Genomic DNA, 22,548 nt, shown 5'->3' with positions numbered 1-22,548 from the left:
TCTGCATCTGCATCCTCCTTTCAATGAACTCCTCATCCGTATACTCTGGCTCAAAACGGTAAGGACGTCCATCATAAACAAAGTCGTCGTCCACAACCTCAGAATGGGAAAAATATTCAGCCATGTTTCAAAAAACTAGCAGTAGCAAATTACAGGTAAACAAGCCGACCGTCGTGGGATGACATCATCCAGGTCAGAGGTTAGTAGGTCGATCTACAGACCCCGGATGATGATAACAGTTAACTCGGTGAATAGCACTAGCGTATCATAACAAAATATTGGTGAAATGAACGCGTTTCGAGGCAGATAATGCGTTATTTAGAGGCTGCATTTTGGTGCCCCATTCACTCCCATTATATGGATATACGCAGATCTAAATATCTGACGAACGACTCCAAATGACACCAAAGTTATATGGGTGAGTAAACAATCGTATTTTATGCTAGAAATAAGGTCCAGGTTTTAAAAAATGGTAATTCCCCTTTAAGTGCAGTAAGTAATTGTATTACATTCAAAGGGGCTGATGACCACATCGCTTATATAAGCTAAGGATGGATAAAAAAAAAAAAAAAATTAAATGATCACTATGCCTAAAGCTGTTCAAATCATGAAATTTAATATGCTTCCAACCAAACTAAATCTATTAATAGAATTTCCAAAAACATAATAAATGTGAGCCTTGTTACTTTATAACAAATTCATGAAATCTAGTAATACTGTAGCAGTGATGCTTTACAGCAAGAGGGTTCTTGGTTTGAATCCGACTGGAGCCTTTCTGTGTGGAGTTTGCATATTCTCCTTGTGTCTGCGTGGGTTCTCTCCTGGTACTCCTGCTTCCTCCCACCGTCCAAAGACATGCTGGTTAGGTTCATTGGTGATTCTAAATTGGCAGTAGATGTGATAGACTGGCGACCCGTCCAGGGTGTACCCCCGCCTCTCACCCCAATGACAGCTGGGATAGGCTCCACAGGACAAGCGGTTGTAGAAAATGAATGAATGGTAATAGTGTGGTACCTGTAGATGTTCCTCTTCTCTCCAGCAGATGTCGCCCTAATGCCATCTTCCACGGCTCCACTCAGAAAACGAGGCACACGTTTATATTGTAGATACATTTATATAATATCTTTTTTTTTTCTTTACAATGGAATTAATCCGTCATACAAGATGACCGCAAAACAAAAGCACACAGTACAGTCAATAAACCAAACCCAATAGAACATATGATTGTCACTTACTTCGAGTCACAAAAAAAGTACATACCGTGAATAAATAATCTACAGTAATATGTACAATATGCACATAGCAAGGATTCAATGGGAGTGCAAATAAAGCTTTGGATCCCTGTTCAGGAAATAATGTAAGCGAATGTAGACCGAGCCAGCTTGTCCCCGACGTACAGTATGAAGCGTCTAGAAGTCATAAATTTACAGGACATTTAGTAACATTTAGGCTTTTGAGCTCCTGCACCGGATGACTTTTAATAATGAGCTGAGCAAAAAACGGAAATCCTTATGTACAGCACGCGTCGGCATTCCGTGAAAAACCAGAGTGTTTTTCTTGTCGTCCAGTGAGGATCAAGGCAACAACCACGGGACTACAGGCAGCTGAGAGACAGAGAGAGAGAGAGATAGGGATCCAGAGAGGAGGCGACTCACTGCTGAGGGAAAAAAGAAATCTAAATTCATTGTGCCTCTGCTGGCTTCCTCACAGAAACACGCTGTCGTATTTAACACTGTACAACTCTGCTATCCTTTCCTGTCTAGAACCGAGAAGAAGAGGAGAGCTGGTCAGAGGAGCTGCATGTGTGGTGGTGTGTGTACCTCGCTCTTGTTGGGTCGGTGACACACACATACACACACACTCATATAGCGTAATGCACACATGTGAGCTGCAGTCGTCTGTAATGTCCCAAACTTTTCATTTCCAGAGGCAGCTCCCAGTTACCCAGAGTTCAAGTACTCCAGTGCTACTTCATAGCAAAACTTGTACTGGTCCTGGAAGACAAGAGGAGACACACACACAAAATTAAACACATTAGAGTACAGTGTGTCTAAGCAAGGATAGTACACCGACCAGCCACAACATTATGACCACTATGACCATCTTGTGACAATTCAATGTTCTGCTGGGAAACTTCTGGACCTGGCATTCATACATGTGGATGTTACTTAGACATGTAGCACCCACCTAGACCAGACCAGGCACCCCCACCCCATAGCAATGACACTCCTTGATGGCAGCAGCCATCCCCAGCAGGATGCAGCCTGACACAGGCACACACACAACAACGCTTTTGGGACAACTAAAGCACAAGGTGTTGACCTGGCCTCCAAATTCACTAGATCCCAAACTGATCAAGTATCTGTGGGATGATCCACAGAGGCCCCTCCCCTCAAAGGCTAACAACGTCCTGTTGCCAGACACCACAGGACACCCTCAGAAGGCCCATGTCCATTCTCTGATGAGTCACAACTGTTTCAGAGGCACAAGGGAGACCTACACAATATCAGGAAGGTGGTCATAATGTTATGCCTCACTGGTGTACAGTGCCCTGTGTCTCATGTGCAATAAACTGATTAAACACGAATTAATATCGGACAGAAATAAGACATTTCAACTGAAATACTAAAGGTCTTAAAGCAGTCTATTCTCTCTTTGAGATAAAAAACCAGAGCAGTTTGATCAAATCACTTAAAGTCACAGAGTAATGTTGGGCCCTTTAGCTTAGCATCTTCGCCCCCAAAAGGGTCTGTTTCTTGTTTGATAGTAAAGCCCAATCAAGTCCAATCACTTTGACTGAAGATTGTACAGAACAGCACAGACAAACACACACAATAAACTCGGTTCTGGACTGTAAACCAATCAGTAATTAAGTGTTACAGAGTCCGCTGCCTTTCTTGTTTTCTTGTCACTCAGGAGAGCAGACGCTAAATGCGCCGCTAGCTCCGTCTAACTGCGGGACAGGCTTTACAGTGTCTTTTTCATTCTAAATTCTCGGTCTGCTGCTTGGACCAGCACCCGATCGTATCATGCAGCTGTGCAGAAGACTTCGAAATTGCATTAGTATAATTGGATATTTGACAACTTGCAGAGTCTATAATTGTATTCTCCGGCTAATTCGTACAAGAGAAGCACTTCTTTATCGAGATTAAGTAAAATACTATGGAGGTAATCTAATTCTCAAACCACACGCAGTATGCAACGAAAGCGAACATTGTTTAAGAATATACTTGCAAGTATTTCTTAACCTGATGGATTGAAACTGACCAACATCCTGATTTAGGATAAGCAGGATAGCAGAATCAACTGACTTTTACAAGCAGCAGTGATTTTGGACCAGGATGATTATGGCTTGCATTTGTCTGCATAAAAAGCTGTGGGCATTTATTAGGGAAGGATTGTCAAATTAAAAGATGTTGTTAGTATTACAGGAAATGTGGGATTAAGCATTTTTGCAGCTTTGATCCATACCTAAGTCACTTAAGTCAGCACATTTCAGTCTCCGCTGCTTTAACTTTGACCATTAAACGGTCACCTGTGATTTCTGGAAAATTGTGGAAGTAAAATAAATTGTTGGGGCGATCCCTTCGGATACCATCTGGTACTACGAAGAAGGTAAAACAACCTGACAGTGATTTATAAAGGCCGTATTTTAGCTCCGAGTTTGGTAAAAGCTGCTGTCCTCACCAGTAGATCCACCATGTTGGGTTTATTGTTCCTCAGTGTTTTGACGGCGTGGAAAACATCCACGGAGCGCTGGTGCTGAAGCATCTCACACACGATGCTGATGGCACAGAAGGTCCCGCTGCGACCGCCTCCATTCCTGGAGTTGAGGCGGAGAAGTCAAGCATTAGAAAATGAAAAAGAAAGCCAGTGTTACCTATAATGCTCAAGAAGTGATGCAGTGAAGGTTTTCGGTCAGTAGGTGGAGATGTTTCATTTTTAATGTCAGCTTCGCATGAAGTTCCTGCTGCACTGAGTGCTGGGGTAAACTTACAGACAGTGGACCACAGTGCGTCCCTCGCCCCCGTCGTACTCCTCCTGCCACTTGTCCACCTGTCGGATGAGCTTGAGGAAGGAGCGCTTGGACATGGGCGTGTCCCTGTACATGGGCCAGCCCAGGAACTGGAACTGCTGCACCATCCGGTAGCCGTCCTGAGGCTGCAGGGGAAGGACACACGCCGGTTATCCCGGGTTAACACGTGCACATATGGGCTGGGGTTAATCGCCGCCGTGCGCAGATACAATCAGACTGTAAAGACGCAGGCCTGAAGCTAAGCCGCGGCTGGACGGAGGTGAATAAAGGGCACGAGGAGTCACAGAGGAGATGAAAGTGCGGATACGACAGGTTGATAGATGAGCACAGTCGCTGCTGGAGACAGATAGTTAGGCAATCTATGATACGGACACTCTAAATCACGCTCAGACACATCGATCAATAACACTTGTCAGTGATCATGTGTGATTAGATTGTATTGCACTTAACATGCTGTTGGTGCCTCTGCCGGCAAGAGGATGTTACAGCACGGTAATATGAGGAGTGACTATTGACATCTGAGAGGAGCAGACTGCTGGGATAAAGAGCTTACGCAGGTGATTGCGGGTGATTGCAGGTGATGCTGCTGTGGGTCAGGGTGCTATACGTGCAGGAATGTCTGGCAGCACTGAAGTTAAAGGGTCAGTACACCCAAAAATTACAAAAAATATAGCTTTCACAGCGTCCAGCCATGAGGATATACTTGGCTGTTGACGCTCAAGTTTTAAATGGTCTCTCTTTATATTCAAATAACCTGCAAGTGATTTAAACTGCTGTTTTGAAAGGGGCTAATTCTTTATTGGAAAGAAGCTATAATAGTGGACATGTTTAACAGTTTGGTTTTAAGAAAAAATAAACTATCTAATGAGGATAAATTGGCACAACTGCTCATCAATCATATCCCCATTAAGGCCTTAACCTGTGACTGCATGTTGCAAGTAAACATTACTTCATTTTAGAGGGTTATAGAGCAAAAATGATTGAGAATGACTAGATTCCGCAATTTTTAAGCTTTTTTTTGCATCTTTTCAATGTGAACCCTTATTAATTCTTTTACTTTTTGGAGTCCCAAAGAGTGAAAATTGTCAGTATTCAACGGGAAGCATTTACAACCTTCAGAGTTGCAGGAAAAATGTGTATTTAATTCCCATGATTAGTCTCATGACTTCTCAGATTCCTCATGTGAACACTGTGTATTGTACATCGGCTTGAAATTTATGTGTCTTGACTGCAGTTGATGCCACACAAAAAAGGTGTGACTGGACGGGAAAACGCTGATTTCTTTCTTTTTAACTACGTGCGAAAAGTTCCCAAGCAGCCTAAAAGACAAGGCAATCGCACCTCGGTCCAATCACCGGTGCAGTGGCACGGTTAAAAAACTGAACGACCCTGGCTCTGCATTGCTCGAACGGATGGACCGGTGCATGAGTGGGACGTGTGAGGTGTGCAGTCACAGAAAAAATTGGCTGTTGTGATCACCGCGGTGAAGACAAACAAGTTAAAAAATAAAAAATACGCAGCCTGGTAGCATTTTCATCACTTTTTCCCCCCAAAACAATCTTTTGGTTCGTTTGAAGCATAGACTGTATAAAGATGTACAGCAGTACTGCTCCTCAAAAGTGAAGCCAAAGCAAGTAGAGCTCCCCCTAGTGGCTCCCCTAGGTCATAAGCTCCGCCTCCTCCATGTTAGTGGATGGGACTTGGGCCGAACTAAAACACTAAAATACATGTCAAATTTATTTTTTTCAAGGATGGTTTCTATTATTTTACATTGTTAGTATAATGTTGATTCATGCTCAAGTGTAAATTCTTTGGACTGGTTGAAGTAGAGCAGAGTTCAGTATTACTTAAACAAAAATGTAAGTTAGTCTGGCAGGAAGTATGGTGGTCGGGTCCGCAGGGCTCCACTCTCGGACCAGCCAAAAGATGCCACTGCCCGTATCCCAAGGGACATAGTGTCAGTTTGGCCAATGCAAGGAAGTGGTGACGCGTAGTCCATATTTATATACAGGCTAAGGTTTAAAACACGACTCTCCGGTGTCACCGTACCCGAGCTGCGTTGTAGATCCGAAATATTCTGCTGATGATGTCCTCCTCTAAGTCGGCAGAGACGAACTCCACTTGGATGGGGCCATGGCGGTGGACTCCATTTTCTGGCCAGTACTGTGGGCACAACTAAACAAAATAGGCACGTGCACACACACACGCACACATACGTACAAACACGCACACACACAGAAATGTAGTTCACAGCACGCAGACAACGAAAAACAAACACAGAAGGAAATTCATTAGTTTCAGATCCAAAGTACTCTGACTGAAGTCGGTGACATTGATTTCCACCTCCTCACATGCACATTTTAAAATGAAAAGAAGATGAATTCATTCAGTGTGAAGTGCCTTCCTGTTCAAACTGATGAGCTTTTTCACCAAGAAAACATTCAAGCTGACACGCAGATATGCTCCGAGTATGAGGCCTTTTCTCCTTGTCAGCTGACCCCAATTCTTCTTCTCACATTCCTTTATTTATCAAAAGCGGCTTTTTGCTCAACTTTAAGGCCGCGAATCATCTCTGTGAAAATGAACCCAACGGAAGGCATGTTAAAGAACTAGTTGATGGAGAGAAACTTCATTGCCATCACCTTTTGTTGAAGATTAATCGTTTACTGTATGTGAATTTAGACAATTTAACCCCACAGTCTTATCAGTCAAATTCAAGTGGCTATAATCCCACACAACAATATAAAAGAGAACATTGCTATGGTCTATGCTGGTTTGATCGCTTTCATCTATGCTAGCAGAGGCAGAAGATTCACTTTTAAAACAATTCAATCTGTCGCATGTGATTGGAAATCAATGTTTAAGTCATTTATCAGCAAAATACCCCAGAAATAATCTGATTAGCTACTTTACGTGATTGTAACTTTAACCGTTTTGGGCAAAAGATCGATGCAAAATAAGAAAAGTCGATGAAACGTATGACGGGGCAGTTGTTTGACAGTGTTACCGCTCTGGCAGCAGCGTTGGAAAGTGCACAGAGGCAGAAAACCCCTTTAAGAGCAGCAAACTCCCAAATATTTCAGCTCCCAGGGAGAGAAAGCTCGGCTAAGAGCGCCTGCACCTGCGAAGCACACCGCCGGCCTCCCGGCTCCAAATCGGACGCGTGGGAGCGTACACGCAGATGGACAAATACATTCTGGGCTGACAGACGTGCCTGCGTGCAGAGTCACACTGTCATGAGCAAATAAGGGAATATATTTAAAAAAACAAACACACACACACGACATCAGAAGAATGCAAATAACAGGCCTGAACACCTGAATACAGATGGACGAGCTTTCGTTACACACACAAAAGCACAAGCGCGCGGCATGCGGTCTACGTGGCAGCTTAAGCGCCACTTTCCAGCTTCCTTTGAGAGCCCGTCACAACTTGACAAATTCAACAGATGCAAAAACAAAGACGCTGATGGAGAAGATAGTAAATCCTCCACCTCCCTCGCCTCCATCTACATCTACCCCCCCCTCCTCCCCCTTTCCCCCGCTTCCCACCTGTGCTGCTTTCTTGGCTGGCTGACGGGGGCTGGCTACAGTGAGAATATTGAATGAAAGGCCTTTTTCTATCCAGCCAGTCAGTCAGTCACCTAGGGAAAGGGGATTTGGATGGGGAGAGCAAGCCTGGCTTCAGGCTTTGATCCCCGGGTGTTATGACAGAGCCTCGGGCTGAGAAATCTGGAGAGTCTCTTCCACAGACCTGTCTCTCTATACTCTTTCATGGCAAGTCCTCTTCCACTCTGCAGCGTCTACCTCATTTCAAACATATTCTGTATACACACACATACACACACACCCACACACACACACACACAGAGTGTTTCTAACACCGATACATCCCTGTTTTTTTTCCCTGGGTTCACGCTAGAAGATAACAAAACAAAAAGCAATCTTTCTCTGAATCCAGTTCCCACACTGCCCTTTGTGCGACTTTATTAGATACAGACTTCTGAGGAAGGGAGCCGCTTCATGTGTCATCTGTCTGCGGTGTGAACTTCTCGCAATATCCCCTCAAGGATTATTTCGTGTGCTGTTTGTGTCTGAGCGCACGTATCAGGTCGGGTTTACCTGGGCCGGGTCCACATCGTTGAGCATCACTATGGACGTGCAGTGGTAGTCCAGCACCAATCTCCAGAAGTCCTTCACCGTGTTCGGCAACGGGTGCTGGGTCACTATGAATGCAGAGGGCTGCTTGTAACTCTGGAGAAAGGGAGGAAGCGAAAAGGGAAAAGTTGAAATCCTGCCGCTGGATACACCTTGCGCATTTTATATCATTTGTGGCCCCCAGTTAACCAGGAATGAACCTATTCCTAAAACAACCTCCATCCTTTGACCTGCCGCCGCGCCGAGAGTTGTTTTCTAATGGAGATTCCATGTCTGCGGAGATTATATTAAGGCACTGCGCTTTTAATGTGGTTTCTGGCTCCCGGAGGCAGACCAGTGGTGACTGAGACAGTCCTGTACCTGAAAGGTCACCCGCTCAATCCGGGCAAGAGCCAAAAAGTCCATCAACGAAGAGGTGCCTTGTCAAGGTCTTTGTTAGGTCCATCCTGAATAAATTTAACACTTGAAAATGGCTATCTTTGCACTTTCAGGTTTGTGCAGTGCTGTCCTTAGGTGCAGTTTAGATATTAAGATATCAGCCACGGACGATTAGATACGACAACAACCCACGGATGTTGCTAAGTATTTGCTGAGGAGAGTCTAAGGCAGGGAAGGCAGGAACCTTGAACAAACTCCGGTCTATTATTATGAACAATGTCCACCACCCTCTACAAGACGCCATAGCCAGGCAGAGAAGCTCGTTCAGTGACGGGCTGCCGTCTCCGGCCATACGACTCTACAACGCCTCTGTTGACTGCAAATCTACCTTTTGACTACCTATCTGTCTTGTCTCAGTTACTGTAAGTTCTTGAGGGCTGCGGTCCCACTCAAGTCATAGGTCTCCATAAGCAAATGGACCTTTTTCAAAACGGAAATTTTGACTTGATATGGTAAGTGCAGGCGGTGTGCAGTAATTCCATTAAGTGCCCCATCGAACCACGACAATGAACCAGCAAGCACAAAAGCAGGACAACCCTTAAGTGGTATGCAGCTATCGTTAAAACATCTGTGCTATCCCTGCTGTGACAGCTCAAAATATCTCCCGTAAATAAAAAAAAAAGTCTATTCCAACTTTTTTTCCAGTCTGAATGCTGACATTTAAAAGAACAAACAAAAAAAACTAAGAAAAAGCTGGGGAAGAGTACTTAAAACATTAGCAGTGTTTAAAACTCACAATAAAAGACGTCCAGGCTCAAATGTAACCACACATAGCAGCCTCTAATGCAAAATACCTGCTTTTATATCAGTGGTTAAAAAAAGCAACATGTGGGGAAGTTTCAGTTCGCACAGAGCGGCTGTAGCTTCCTGCTTCGTGACTCAGCGCCAATTTACCACTTCACAGCGAAGCAGCCATATAGCGGGAGTCTCCGCGGCTGCCTCGAGTGTCACGTCAGCAAATGGGTTTAACAATCTGAAATGTTTGACTCTTACATCCATGAGGGCGGCGTTGATGTAATTGGAGCTCTCGCCGTCGATGGTGATGAGGAAGGGGAGGCAGCGGTCCGGGGGCAGCACGTCCATGCACCGGTTCTTCTCGTGGTTCCTGGGCAGCAGGGCGATGCTGCAGTCCTCCACCCGCAGCGTGGGAGTCACCATGTTGAGAGTCTGTCGGTTTGAGGCAGAGTTACACGCAGTCACGCCGACGCAGGGAGGTAGACACTTGGGTGTGGAGGGTGCTAATTATCTCCCAATATGGTAATTAACAATGCAATTCTTTAATCAGTTACATTAGCGATAGCTCCGACTCCCCTGATGCGACCGTGATGAAACTTAAGGGGGACGATGCATCTCATATAACACTGATTGGTCCAAGGAGGGGTGCTGCTATTACAGATTAATGCACGGTGATATATTTGCTGCTGATTGGCTCAGAGGGGGACAGAAGCATTCATCAAGAGTCAACATGTTTACTGTTGTTTTGAACTTGTCATGCACTTGAGGTAATGTTTTATTAGGCATCTGCATGCACTAGGGTTGCACCGAAAAATTGCTGCGGTTGTTACTTGCATCATCACAACATCCTGTTTCGGCTGTGTGGTTTCGGCCCGGGTTGTTTCGGCTGGGTTGTTTCGGCGATAAAAGTCTGAAAATCCGAAAATGCACTTTCGGGCCATTTTCGGCCGAAACTTTTCGGACTTTTATCGCCGAAACAACCCGGGCCGAAACCACACGGCCGAAACAGGATGTTGTGATGATGCAAGCAACAGCCGCAGCAATTTTCGACCGAAAATGACCCGACTTTTATCGCCGAAACAACCCGGCCGAAACAACCGGCCGAAACAACCCGGGCTGAAACAACTCGGGCCGAAACCACACGGCCGAAACAGGATGTTGTGATGATGCAAGTAACAACCGCAGCAATTTTTCGGTGCATCCCTAGTGCATTTTCGGTTTTCGGCCGAAAATTTTCGCTACATCCCTAGCATGCACTGTTTGCATATCTCTCTTTTTTTATTATTATTGCGTTAAATGCCTGCTCACCCTAAACTCCTCCTTGATGGGGCTGGAGTTGGTCTGCGGGTCCAGCCGGTTCATGTCGTAGTACACGGAGCGCAGCTGATTGGCAGGGATGGTGGTGTCGCCGCAGAGACAGGCCTCCAGAATGGCATCGTGGATGAAGACATACTGCTCCTGAAAACAACAGCATCCTCATTGCGGATCTATCAGACCTCTAAGACTCATGATTTTCTAAAAAATAAATAAATAAATAAGTGATTCATTTATTTGTTTTTTACCACCATTTGCAACAGAAATACACCAGCACATGTTCTTCTGCATTTTTTGCTGGAAGAATTCAAAGACCTTTCCATGACCTTACCATGATTATTCTTTATCCCCACGGCAGTCTCTGTGACTAATATTTGTCATTGTCTACGTTCAAAGGTTACATTGCATATTTTTCTGCATTTTTTTTTTTGGTACATAGCAGATTTAATTCTCTTTGAAAAACCTGAAGATTCCACGACATTTTCAATACCTTAAAATATTCAGAGACCTGACAGAGAGTACTTTCTTAAATTACTTGACCTTTTACATTCTTTCTTTTTTTTAATGATACTTTCAAAAACTGGCAGACCTTAGTAAGGTTCAGTTCACGAGTATCGCTGTAATCAACGCATGAAGCATGCCGACGTCTCCACGACAAAAACAACCCCCACTGGAAGGCCCGAACAGGAAATGGCAACACATCTCCCCCCTCCCTGCATCGGTCAGTCAGTCAAGCAGTAGACACGGTGACACATCTTGAAGCTTGATGCAAATCCATTGTGAAGTGACATTTTCAGCTGACACTTCCTTGTCACTTCGGACCAAAATCCGCACACAAGCACGGGGTCACTGATTTACCGATTTGTGCTGCTTTTTGCTAAGTGCGGAGCCGAACTGTGTGAACTGTTGATCCGAGAGTTGGGCTACCCCATGCTGGGTCAGTAGGTCAGCGGCGCCGCGGCTCTCTAACAAGAACCCACAGATTGATTTGTATCATCGGTGCTCGTAAACTACAAACAACAACGAGGCATTTCATTCCCGTCGACAAATTAAACTGCGTTGGAGGATGGTGTGTGGCTGCGGGCTGCGGAGCGGTGCCAACCAGCCTGAACACCTGCGAGGGGGAAATGCATGCATACGCACACACTCACTCTGAAGGTCACTGAACTTGAGGAGTGACTCAGGGTGAACAACATTTGGTCTCCAGTTGCTCGAATCCCAATTCGTACGTCAGTGATGAAACATTTGCCCATTAAGTCCAATGACGCTTGTGATTTAAAGGGAATTACGGTGAAATGATGCATTCAACGAGACTATGGACACCTCCAGATGGCCGGTGTTCAGGAAAGCGCAAACCGCAAAGTCCTTCGGTTGTCCACACAGGCATTAAGCTGGAGGATGAGCCAGGGATGTTTTCATCCATTGATATGAGCTAAAACCTCGCGGTTACAAGCCTCTAAACCATTTTATTACAGCGTGTATTGCCAAGCACTTGTGCTTAGCGCCCTAGGAAATAGTTGGGGGGGTGCACCTCAATAAATGTCCTTTGTGAGAAATGATCATTAAAAATGTTAAGGTGGCATGAATGACGACTACATCGTGTACAATAAAACTTCCTCTCCCGCTCTAACCATTATAAACACGTCTGCTATAAATACACCGCCCACGTGATGTTTAAAGCAGACTAAAACAAGCAGAGCACTTGCTTTACAGCCATCAGACAGAGGTTAATTAATAATTTGATTGTTTAGTAACATAATAGCACATAGTGACTCTTGAACTGGCACTTGAAAGCGATTGAGTTAAAAAATTAACAACGATTATGCTGCTTTTTAAGCGATAATGGACATCATCAGTCACTGGCAAAACGCTTGAAAACCACCTAAGCTGCAGAATTAATGACTAATAAATGACAAGCTCTGATTTATTTGCCCCCTAAAACGACACGTGTTTATAGTGACAGCGCTACTTTTTCTGTAATTAATTCAGAGCGTTTGTTTTGGAGCACCAGACAAGTGGCGCTTATGCGAAGAATTATTTGCTAGATGCCACTTAATCCATGTTTGATGGCCGCAGACCGTCGGGCCGCATCACCACTCTCACATATTTCACTGACTAGTCCCTGCGGACATTCCCGTTCTCTGCCGAGGCCAGCGTGGCACCAGATTGGTCGTACCTCAGTCTGGACCATGTTGACCCTCCGCGAGCGCAGCTCCCTCACGCAGTTGTAGATGTCCACCACGCCCTCTCTCTCCGCCATGTCCAGCATGATGTCGATGACGATGAAGCAGCCTGTCCGACCGGCCCCGGCACTGCGGACGAAGTGAAGACACACATCAGAAGTTGTAGAATACACTTAAAATAAAATAAAATAAAATACGGTTTCAAGGGTTGCTAGACAACAACATTTAAGTTATCTCTAGTGGGAATAGTTTAGGTTTTTCTTTGCGTAGAGTTTATTGGGCTAGAACCCATAGACTGTATATAGATGGACAGCGGAAGCAAGTAGAGCTCCCCCTGGTGGCTGGCTGCAGTATAGGTCATAAGCTCCACCTCCTCCATGTTAGTGGATGGGACTTGGGCCGAACTAAAACACTAAAATACACGTCCAATACTTTTTTTTCAATGATGGTTTCTGACATTTTAGGTGGTTAATATAATACTGATGTATGTTAAATTGTCACCTTTTTGGTTAAGTTTTGCCTTAGCGTCAGCTTGGCCAATGCAAGGAAATGGGGATGCAATGTCCATATTTATATACAGTCTATGCTACAACCTAACATGGCCACATTTTACCACTTGCTAAGGTTTGCTTATATTTAAAATGTGCTATTAAATAGACATTATTAAATAACTGGAGAATAATTTTCAACTCTTCCATTATCCTGCATCCTATAATTGACAGAAAATAATCAGCAAACATTATATAACCTTGGATATTTAAGATATCTGTCAGCATGACGTTAAAACGTTAAAACAATCTTTTAACCTTTTTTAACAATGAAAATTTATTTAAGATAGACAAATATCAGAAATAGCGGCTCTGATAAAATATTCAGTGAGTCACAGCTCTACTGGTTTTCAATCTAAAAACCGTATACAACCACAGATAGGACACGAATGAGTGTTTCAGTGTACACTGACCTGCAGTGAACCACCATGGGCCCAGCATTGGTCATCGTCTTGGACTTGACTCTCCTAATAAACCCTAGCAGGCCCGTGGCGTGATAGGGCACGCCGTGGTCCGGCCAGCCCGTGAAGTGAAACTGCCTGATCTCCCGGATCTCGTGAGCCCCTCTCTGAGGATCATCATGTAAAACACACAAAAGCGCAGCAGGAAACGGTGGGCGGTGTGGCGAGAAGTGTACAGAAGATGTGAGAGGTCCTTCTAAGGTAAACAGAGCGGCGAATTGAATACAAACACACACTCCACTGACACGGTGGCAAGAGGGTTGAGCAAACTTTCCATTATCTAACGGCAAACCAGGAGTTCAAGGCCAATGCAGTCATGCAGTATCATTTCTTTATCCAGTGTAGCACTTCATTGTCACGTATGTCCTTCCAGGGACAAAACTTTGCACAGTATGTTCCATCTTTTATCCAGCTGATGTCGATATAACTGTTTTTAACATTTAAGTTGGGATTTAACTTTATTCTCTCGACCGCCTGGAGAAGTGGGTTATGACAGGTCACCGGCTACAATCACATTCAAAGCATTGCAGCATACTTTAATAAACCAACATTTAAAGAGAGAAAAATATATATATTAAAAAAAAAAAAACAAGTTCCCTTGGGAGACGTTTCCTTCCTCTTTAGTGCTCTGGTGAAATGCATTAGATTTGTGGTCTGTTTCTGTTTATATCTTCTCTCAAATACTTACTTTTTAAAGTTAGACTGTGAGGAATTTTTATTTATTATCGCATGTCTCATTCTATTCACTCTAAGGGGTGCATCCGAACAAACCTAGTAAACATTGGTACAATCTGTGTGCTGCTTTCAGCCTATTCATCAGCGTGATCTGGGCTGTGGCCTCTGTTGCCTACCAAATATCAACCCTATTCAAGTCTCGCAAACAATACAAGGATGTTCGTTATATAAAAGTTGAAAAAAAAGCAAACTCTGAAGCAACTTTTACTGTAACAACACAATTTGGAGTGCACTGCCGTGGCCTTGATGAGCCCTTAATAAAAGGTACATTTAAGAGATTTTTAAATGAGTAATAGTAGCAAAGGAGCTTTAGAAACTTCTCCAAAACAGCTCAGGCAAACACTGTGGGCTTGACCGAGTCACCGAGCGTTTATTCTGTCGAGCAAAGGTTGAGGTCTAGCACTGAGGAGCTGTGTGACAGCAAGCAAGGCTAAAACCAAAGACAGAACAAATGTCTTTTCTGTAGGAGGCACAAATAAAAGTTTATACGGTGTTAAAAAAGTGTACCTTCTCCACGGCGAAGGTCCTGATGACGTACTCCGACAGCAGCTCCGTCTCTATCAGCGTCACTTTGATGTCTCTGTAGATCTCGGTGTCATCAGGCCAGTATTTACAGCACTTCACCTGAGAGAGAGAGAAAAACGTGAAAGTGTCTTATAGCACGCAATGCTCCCACGCAGTTTTATTTCCCAAGTTTTAATACCAGCAAGTCGCTAGACCATGATTTTTTTTTCCAATAAAGATAATTGTCACTTAACACTGCCTCCCATTTGCCACTTGATATTTCACTTTCTGAGGCATTTCTTGCGAATCAAAATGAGATTCGCTTCGTATTAGTTTCGGCCCGCGGTCAAGGATCTGCTGTAAATGGGAATCTTATGTATCGATGGAGAGTTCATTCGCACATTATTGCTTTTTCATTCTCACGTCGATAATGCGAAAACGAGTCTAAAGGTGGACCGCGCTCGGATCCTGGAGCGAAACACAACAGGCGCCGGGGGTGTCTGGGGTGGGGTGTGAGGTTTCTCCACCTTAAGCTTTTGACTACCGGCGCGGAGAAATAGGACAAAACATTTAAAAAAAAAAAAAAAAAGAAATAGTGTGCCACAATTGAATGAGGGAGATATAATGACAATCCAATAATGATGTGAAATAATAAACCTTCAGCTGTTTAAAACAGATTTCCCAACAGAAATCTAAAACACCCCACTGGAAATATTACTTGTATTAGGTATCATAAGAGTGTAAAATTACCCCATCTCCCCTCCCCTCCATTTCCCCCTGTTCAATTAAACTGTTGATACTGGGGGAGTAAGGCTGGTAATAGAGATTGAGATCACGGAGGTATATCAGAGAATGATAATTTTTGATGAGGGATAAATGCGACATCAGCCACAAGTAGATTCAATTTTCATTTCTGGCGTCTATGCGCTGATTACGAATGAAATGAGATTTTGGTTCGTGGAATGACACAGGCAGTGGGGGACTTTAAGGTCCCTCTCTCTCTCTGACACCCCCGATGACTAATCCTTGATGACAATCACAAATCCACCGTCCGCTTCCAGCCAGATTGAATTAGGCAAAAGCCATTACCTTATTAGATCACTCTGAATCAGGCGCCTGGTTTGGGGGGGGAATTAGCCTTTGGGCTAAAATATGCCAGCGTCGACACAGATGTTCTTTTGTGTGGGCACACTTTATGAGCATGCGACTGTGTGTACGCGGCTTCTAAACTCGTCCACTCATATGGATAAATTCTATGGAAGAGAAGCACACGGAGCGTCACCTCATCACACACATCAGCACACTAACTTCCAAACCAAATCTCTCGTACATCAAAGTGCGCCGAGCGCCGCCCCGCGCGCGTGTGCGTGTGTGTGTGACAGCAGCGGGACGGCGGCTGTGTGCGAGTGTGTGCGTGCCAGGATTTCCCAGAGTTCATCAGCAACTGCGCCGAGCAGATGGCCCACTGTGATATGGCGGAGTGATTTTATGGGGCCCTCTGTGGAGCCACCGTCACTGTGACCAACTGTGCCTACCGCCCGCCATTGGACAAGGATCATATAACAGACGGTTTGGGGGCCGGGGCCCGCCGAGGACGCCACCGCAGCTAAGCAGGTGCGGAGAAGGTGTGGGGCGGGGTGGGATGGGCTCAGCTACTGTAGAGGAAAGGCCTAATGAGGTACCTAGAGATGGGCCCATGAATCATTATCAACTCTGCTACATTTAAGCCTCACCAAAAAATGCACATCAGCGAAATCAAGGTGTGCCTGTATTTAAGGGGCTTTCAGTGTGAATGTGCTTAAAATTCTTAGAGAAAATCCCCTGGCAGTCAAAGCGTTACACTGTATGTTAAGACCTTCATTTTGTCTTGATTATAACCTAACCAGGAGGAACTACAGCGAGAGTTAAGTGGAACAAATTAGGACTGGAGCAGGGAGGGCTTGGTGTTTTTTTTTCCTGAGTCAGGCCACATGCTGCAGAGAACAAAAAAAAAAAAAGTCATGGCTTTACCATTAGTTTAAACATTATGAACTGTCCCCACTGCTCAATAACAGTCCCCCTTTGTCCAATGAGGACAACATTAAGAGAGGTTTCGGCTTGGAAGAGCCTGGCGGCTCCAGTGGAGTCTAATCTCCTGTTATAGAGCCACTCAGATGAAACAGCAGTTTGCTTCTCTGGTAATGAAGGCCATCAATCAGTTTCTTCTCACTTCTCACTGATCAGATAGATGGAAAAAGAGCTGGCGGCACGCGAGTCTCACGCTTCAATAAGTCAGCGTGCATGCACATACACAGAAACATCTGGGCGCTGGTGTTCAAAGACAATAAAAAAAAAAAAAAAAAAAAGATGTCTCCCTCTGCCTCCAGATACAATCAGGCTGTCAGCAGACCGGGGGGGCAAGGTGATCTTATTTGGGATCTGCGGTTCGAGAGTAATTAATACCCACCCTGCCCACTTCCACCAGGTTGGTCACCATGACGATGGCTGCCGTGTTCTCCTGCCAGACCATCCTCCAGAAGTCGAAGACCGTCTCCTGCATGGGGCCTTGGAGAGACAGAGAGAGGGAACACAATTTTACATTTTCTCTCCACGTCTACCTTAAAATTCCTGAGTATTATTTTGTTTTGGTTTACTCAAATTCTCCACACTTTGCAGACAAGGGAACGGCCATATTCAAAGAGGAAGGAAGCACACAGTTGTCTGCACACCTTTCAGAAATATGATTTTTGCTCAGTTGAAGCCATGGATTCCAAACCAGTAAATAAAACACATGCTTTTGTATATTTCTCAGTTTATCTTACGTAATAGTCATGCAATTCCAACATAATTTCCCATCTTTTTCTTTTTTTTCTGATAATCTCTAACTATGCATATATATATATATATATATATTTTGCATCACTGTCCTACAACAACAGGACAGCTTCTGCAGAAATTCCAATTCCATTTCCAGTGCTTTTTCTGCAACAGATTTACCATACAGCATTAGTCAGAAATTTAAAGACGAAGCTAAAAGCATGTGGATGTGCGCGCATGGAACACCTCAAAGCAATTACCACCACATCTCATCTGTTCAGCACCGCCCTTTCCACCGAACCGAACCTGGCCTGCGTCTGGCGCACATCAAAATAAACGAGCAGGGAACCGTTCAACGCTTCCAATATTTAAAATTTCACTGAGCAATAATTGTGGGTTGAATTTAATTAATATTCCGGTTAATTAAAATTATTAATATTAGTTTTTAATCAAGCACCAAGTGGAAAAAAAAAATTACTTCTGACAAATTAATTAGTGAATGCAAATCTCTACAACTGTGCATTCTCCTGCGATGGCCCAAATTACCTGGAGACATAACGAATTATGCAGACACACACGGAGACGCAACATGTCGCGCGTACACACACACACAAACCGTTGGTGTTTTTCTTCCTTGTCAATATGTGGTGAGTAAATGTAATAACCTCCCTTGGAAACCTGTTAAAAAGCAGGTCATGCACTGTGATTTCAAAACAACTGAGACATGTTTCGTGCTTGATCTCATCTCTTAGTTTGGAGGTAGGAAACAATGATAATATGCACATGGCCATCAGGACACCTCTACAGTAAATAAGACAGAGGCAACGCAAACATGTCAACCTTGCAATCAAAAGTACTATATTTGCATGCATTTAAGGAATATCTTAGCATATAACCTGGTCGTAGCAACATCCACCTGCCTGCAACTCTAAAGTTTACTATTTAATAAGAAAATCTTGTTTTTTAAGAGGAAACCTGTGTAAACAAAAAAAGTATAAATAAATAATTGTTGAAGATTTCTTCTTGACCTGGAAGCGTAACTTCTTGGAGTCTATTTGTTAGCTTAGGATAAAGCCGAAATTAGATGTTTCGCGCAGTTTCCAGCTTAAAATGAAATGAGAGTGGCACTGATTTCCTCATCTAACAGTCATCCAACAAAAGAAGTTAATATTTAAATGAGTTCTTTACTATCTACCACCATATCCAACACTGATAGCTGCAGTAGACTCTCCTAATTAGAAGGGGCATTCAGTTGGATGCAATCTACAACATCACAGCTAGGTGTCACTAAATCCCGTACACTGGCCCTTTAAAATAATATATATATTTTTAACTGATAAGATGTTCCCAGAGTTCAAAGACAAGTTAAACTTTTTTTTTCTTATACTGTGTAGTATACAATGCTACTTGATTAAATTCTGCTTATCAAATTGTTGTTTTTTAAAATAACCTTGTGCTTTTTATACACTACACAGTACATTGAGTTATTAGTTTGTCATTTTTAGTTTGTGTTGTTTTGATTTGAACAGCTAGTACACCCCAGTTATTTTCTATCATTGTACCGTTCATGCTTTAATGGCTTATGCCTACTGCAACCTAATTTCCCTCAAGACATCAACAAAAGCGTCATCACCATTTTGTTCACTTGATTGATCTGCTTTCCGGGGTGCCTCATCACATCCTGACTTTCTAGCCTCTAAATGTTCAGTCTTGTGTGACACGGTTTAAATCCGATCTGATTTATTATTTTTCTTTTTTTACACTCTGCAATGAACTTTAAAAGACTTCGTATAAAAAAGAAGGATTAAAAATCAGCCATCAACTACACAGCCAGGATTCTGCTGCCAGTCTGTTAATGCCTCTCATTTTTGGAAGACAGGAGCATTTTATGGAGAATAATAGTTGTATATTTGAAAAATTGAGGAAAGAACTAGCGACTTATTCACATCCCAAATGGATATCTAGACATTTGAAACAAAGCTACTCAATATTTTTCGTTTGTATTCTCACACTTCCTCTGCTTTGCATGTTTTGGTGTCTTGGTTTTAACTGTAGGTCTTCAATCTCCAATTCCAGTCACTTCCAGTCTCTCCAGTAACTACCAAACCTGATTGAACCACCCACTCTTCTACCTCCTACACGTGTCCCTGAGGGAGGATACGCACTGCCGAGAAGTTTGGGAGAGGCTGACTGAGAAGCAGGACAGCTGGTGTGTAGGACTTCAGTAACACAATAACACTTGCCATTATATGGTAAATCTTCCAATGGCAGGTTCCTGCCAAGCCTCAGCCAGCCAATTTATGTTTCCATATGCACACAGAGATGGAGAATAGGTACGGGTGAGTTTCTGGGCAGCAATAGACTTGATGGCACTCAAGAGGAAGTAAAGTGACTCTTGATGAACAGATATACAGTACGCGAACAAAGAGATCTCAAACGTAAACAGTTTGACAGCTTTCGTCAGCTGAAGTCGTGGACGGCTTCAAGAGTTGAGCTAAACTTCGGGTGAACTGCTTCTCTTCGACTGGTGAGAAATAAGCTTCAAATCCAAAAGTTGTCGTATCCCCTGGAGCAAGTTGACACATATCACTACGGTTAATAAGTTATAATTGAGGATTTTTTTTATTTTGCAATACTGGCGTCTCAGAAAAATGGTTTAAGAAACAAAAAGTTTGAAAAGAGAGTTAGTCTTAAGAGCTAGCGAAAGTGCGGTCGGGTCATCGATAACGTGGCTCCACATGGCTCCACTCTTGGACCGCACTGTGCAGACTCTGGCTCCAAACTGGCGCCGCACATATCCCTGGGAAAATACTGTCTGTTTGGCCAATGCAAGGAAGTGGGCGCGCACTGTCCATATTTATATACAGTCTATGCTTGGCAGCTGGCATTCTTGCCCGATGCCAGCTGGGATAGACTTCAACCCCCTGTGACTGTCTGTGTAAGTGTACATAGAACATGGGCAAACTTGATGTACTTTATTCATTATTTTCCAATAATAAAAATACATTTCTGGTTTATTTAAAATAATAATAATAAAAAATGAGAATAGTCGTTTAAAATGAACAAATTCTATTGATAACAAGCCGTACTAAGAGAAAACTTACACTCCCCTCAAAGACTTACAGGTTGCTTGACAGAAATTAGTCTGAGAGCTCACTCGAGGAACCACAAGACGGGGAGAAGCGTTTGTAGAACAGCGTGCGTGGTGCCTAGTTGGAGAAGTTTGGAGGAGGCACTTCACAGAAGAAGAGCACCAGTCGGCGCTCCACTTCCAGCTGTCAGACAGCTAATGCAGCTGACGTTGTGTTTTGGGACTAGGCCTGCTCCTCCTCACGAGCAAGGAGTGTGACAGCTGTAGAAATCCCCCAGCCAGGTACGCCGCAGAACTCCCGATCAACATTGCGCGCATACACACTCGCAGACAAACAGGCGCGCTATGTTCCCCCTCTATCCTATTAATATTACATGCAGCACACATTGGCATAATGTACACTCACTTATCATTGATTTGCTCCCTCTCACTCTTCCAAGCCTCCACCTCCTCACCCCCCTTTGGGCCTCCGAGATGTTAACCTGTAAATAATAAAACTTTTGCGCTCCCGGTGACATTTGCCGCTCGTGAAGGAGGGGGGGAGGGATGAGCGGAGAAGACCGGAGGGGGAAAGCTTGATGAAATTGAACCCTTTCCCGCGACATGAATATATTCCACATCACCAGGAGGATGCAGGGACTTATCAGAGCAGTTTGTATCCCGGCATAATTTGCAGTCTCCACCGGGAAGAGAAGCTCATGTCTGATCAGTATTTAAACGATCTGCGGAACGTGAAAATGGACAGAGGCAAGGCGGCATGCCGGGAGGGCTGAGGCACATACACTCGATCTGCTAAGTAGGTGAGCTGCAGTTGGCGTTGGAGAATTACCGACAGATAGTTGTTGTATTGCCGCAGCAAAAAAAAAAAAAAAAAAAAAAAAAAAAGCTCTGGATGAGAGACTGACCTACATAATGAGGAGCAGAGCTTGGGTGATGAGGCTTTTATGGAGTGACAGCTGTTCTACCTGCCGTCGTCACCTTGACAGAGCAAAGGGACTCGTCAATAAACCCCAAACTAATGAGTGTCATTGTAGTTTATAGCGTAAGAGAACTGGGACAACGTTCCCCCACCTGTCTGCCATATTAAGCACCACCCCAACCACCTCCACAACCAATTTATGACAAAGATTTTCTAGCTTATCCAGCACTATTGCCGGGTCTCATCATTTCCTGAGCTACTGCTGGTCCCGGCGGACTTGAGTGGAAGTGTCAGTCACTGGAAAACTTTACTGGGGGAGAGAAGAGACTACTTCCTCATTTTCAGCAAGTGTGCCAATGCCCAGGTGCTCTTTTCAGGTGCTACAGTATGCAGTTTGTCTGACTGAGAGAGACAGGTCTGTGTCTGGCTCTCCTATCATCTCTGGCTGCTCTTTGCCTCAGTGTCAGCAGACTGAGCCTTCCTTCCTGTCAGTCTGCCGGAGCTGATGATGAATTATAAAAGGGCCTGCTCTCCCGGAGAATACAGATGTTTCCACACGCGCGCACACACACACACACCTCCACTCTGGATGCCTCCACACAGTGAAAAGCCTTATCGTGCTTGCGATACA

At 44.1% G+C, this 22,548-nt stretch overlaps 1 protein-coding gene across 3 annotated transcripts in view; it reads right to left on the bottom strand.

The window, feature by feature from the left end:
• Positions 1 to 922: 922 nt before the first annotated feature.
• LOC311489505 (receptor-type tyrosine-protein phosphatase mu) overlaps positions 923 to 22,548 on the bottom strand; it is a 155,241-nt gene continuing 133,615 nt past the window's right edge. The window contains exons 23-33 of one of the 3 annotated variants that reach the window (XM_084546618.1): positions 17,558 to 17,655; positions 15,115 to 15,231; positions 13,825 to 13,979; positions 12,857 to 12,992; positions 10,675 to 10,818; positions 9,625 to 9,798; positions 8,158 to 8,289; positions 6,086 to 6,211; positions 3,998 to 4,161; positions 3,688 to 3,823; positions 923 to 1,994 (exon numbers count right to left, since the gene is read on the bottom strand). In XM_084546618.1, coding sequence (XP_084402744.1) covers positions 1,941 to 1,994; positions 3,688 to 3,823; positions 3,998 to 4,161; positions 6,086 to 6,211; positions 8,158 to 8,289; positions 9,625 to 9,798; positions 10,675 to 10,818; positions 12,857 to 12,992; positions 13,825 to 13,979; positions 15,115 to 15,231; positions 17,558 to 17,655 — 1,436 coding nt within the window. In that variant the 3' untranslated portion in view covers positions 923 to 1,940. Of the gene's footprint in view, positions 1,995 to 3,687; positions 3,824 to 3,997; positions 4,162 to 6,085; positions 6,212 to 8,157; positions 8,290 to 9,624; positions 9,799 to 10,674; positions 10,825 to 12,856; positions 12,993 to 13,824; positions 13,980 to 15,114; positions 15,232 to 17,557; positions 17,656 to 22,548 lie in introns of all 3 variants that reach the window. The other 2 variants (XM_084546617.1, XM_084546619.1) reach the window with 2 other exon arrangements.

The sequence above is a fragment of the Chelon labrosus genome, assembly GCF_963514085.1.
Source record: "Chelon labrosus genome assembly, chromosome: 6".
NCBI lineage: Eukaryota > Metazoa > Chordata > Actinopteri > Mugiliformes > Mugilidae > Chelon > Chelon labrosus.
Note: the sequence above shows the minus strand (reverse complement) of the source record. Positions and strands in the feature narration are given on the sequence as shown.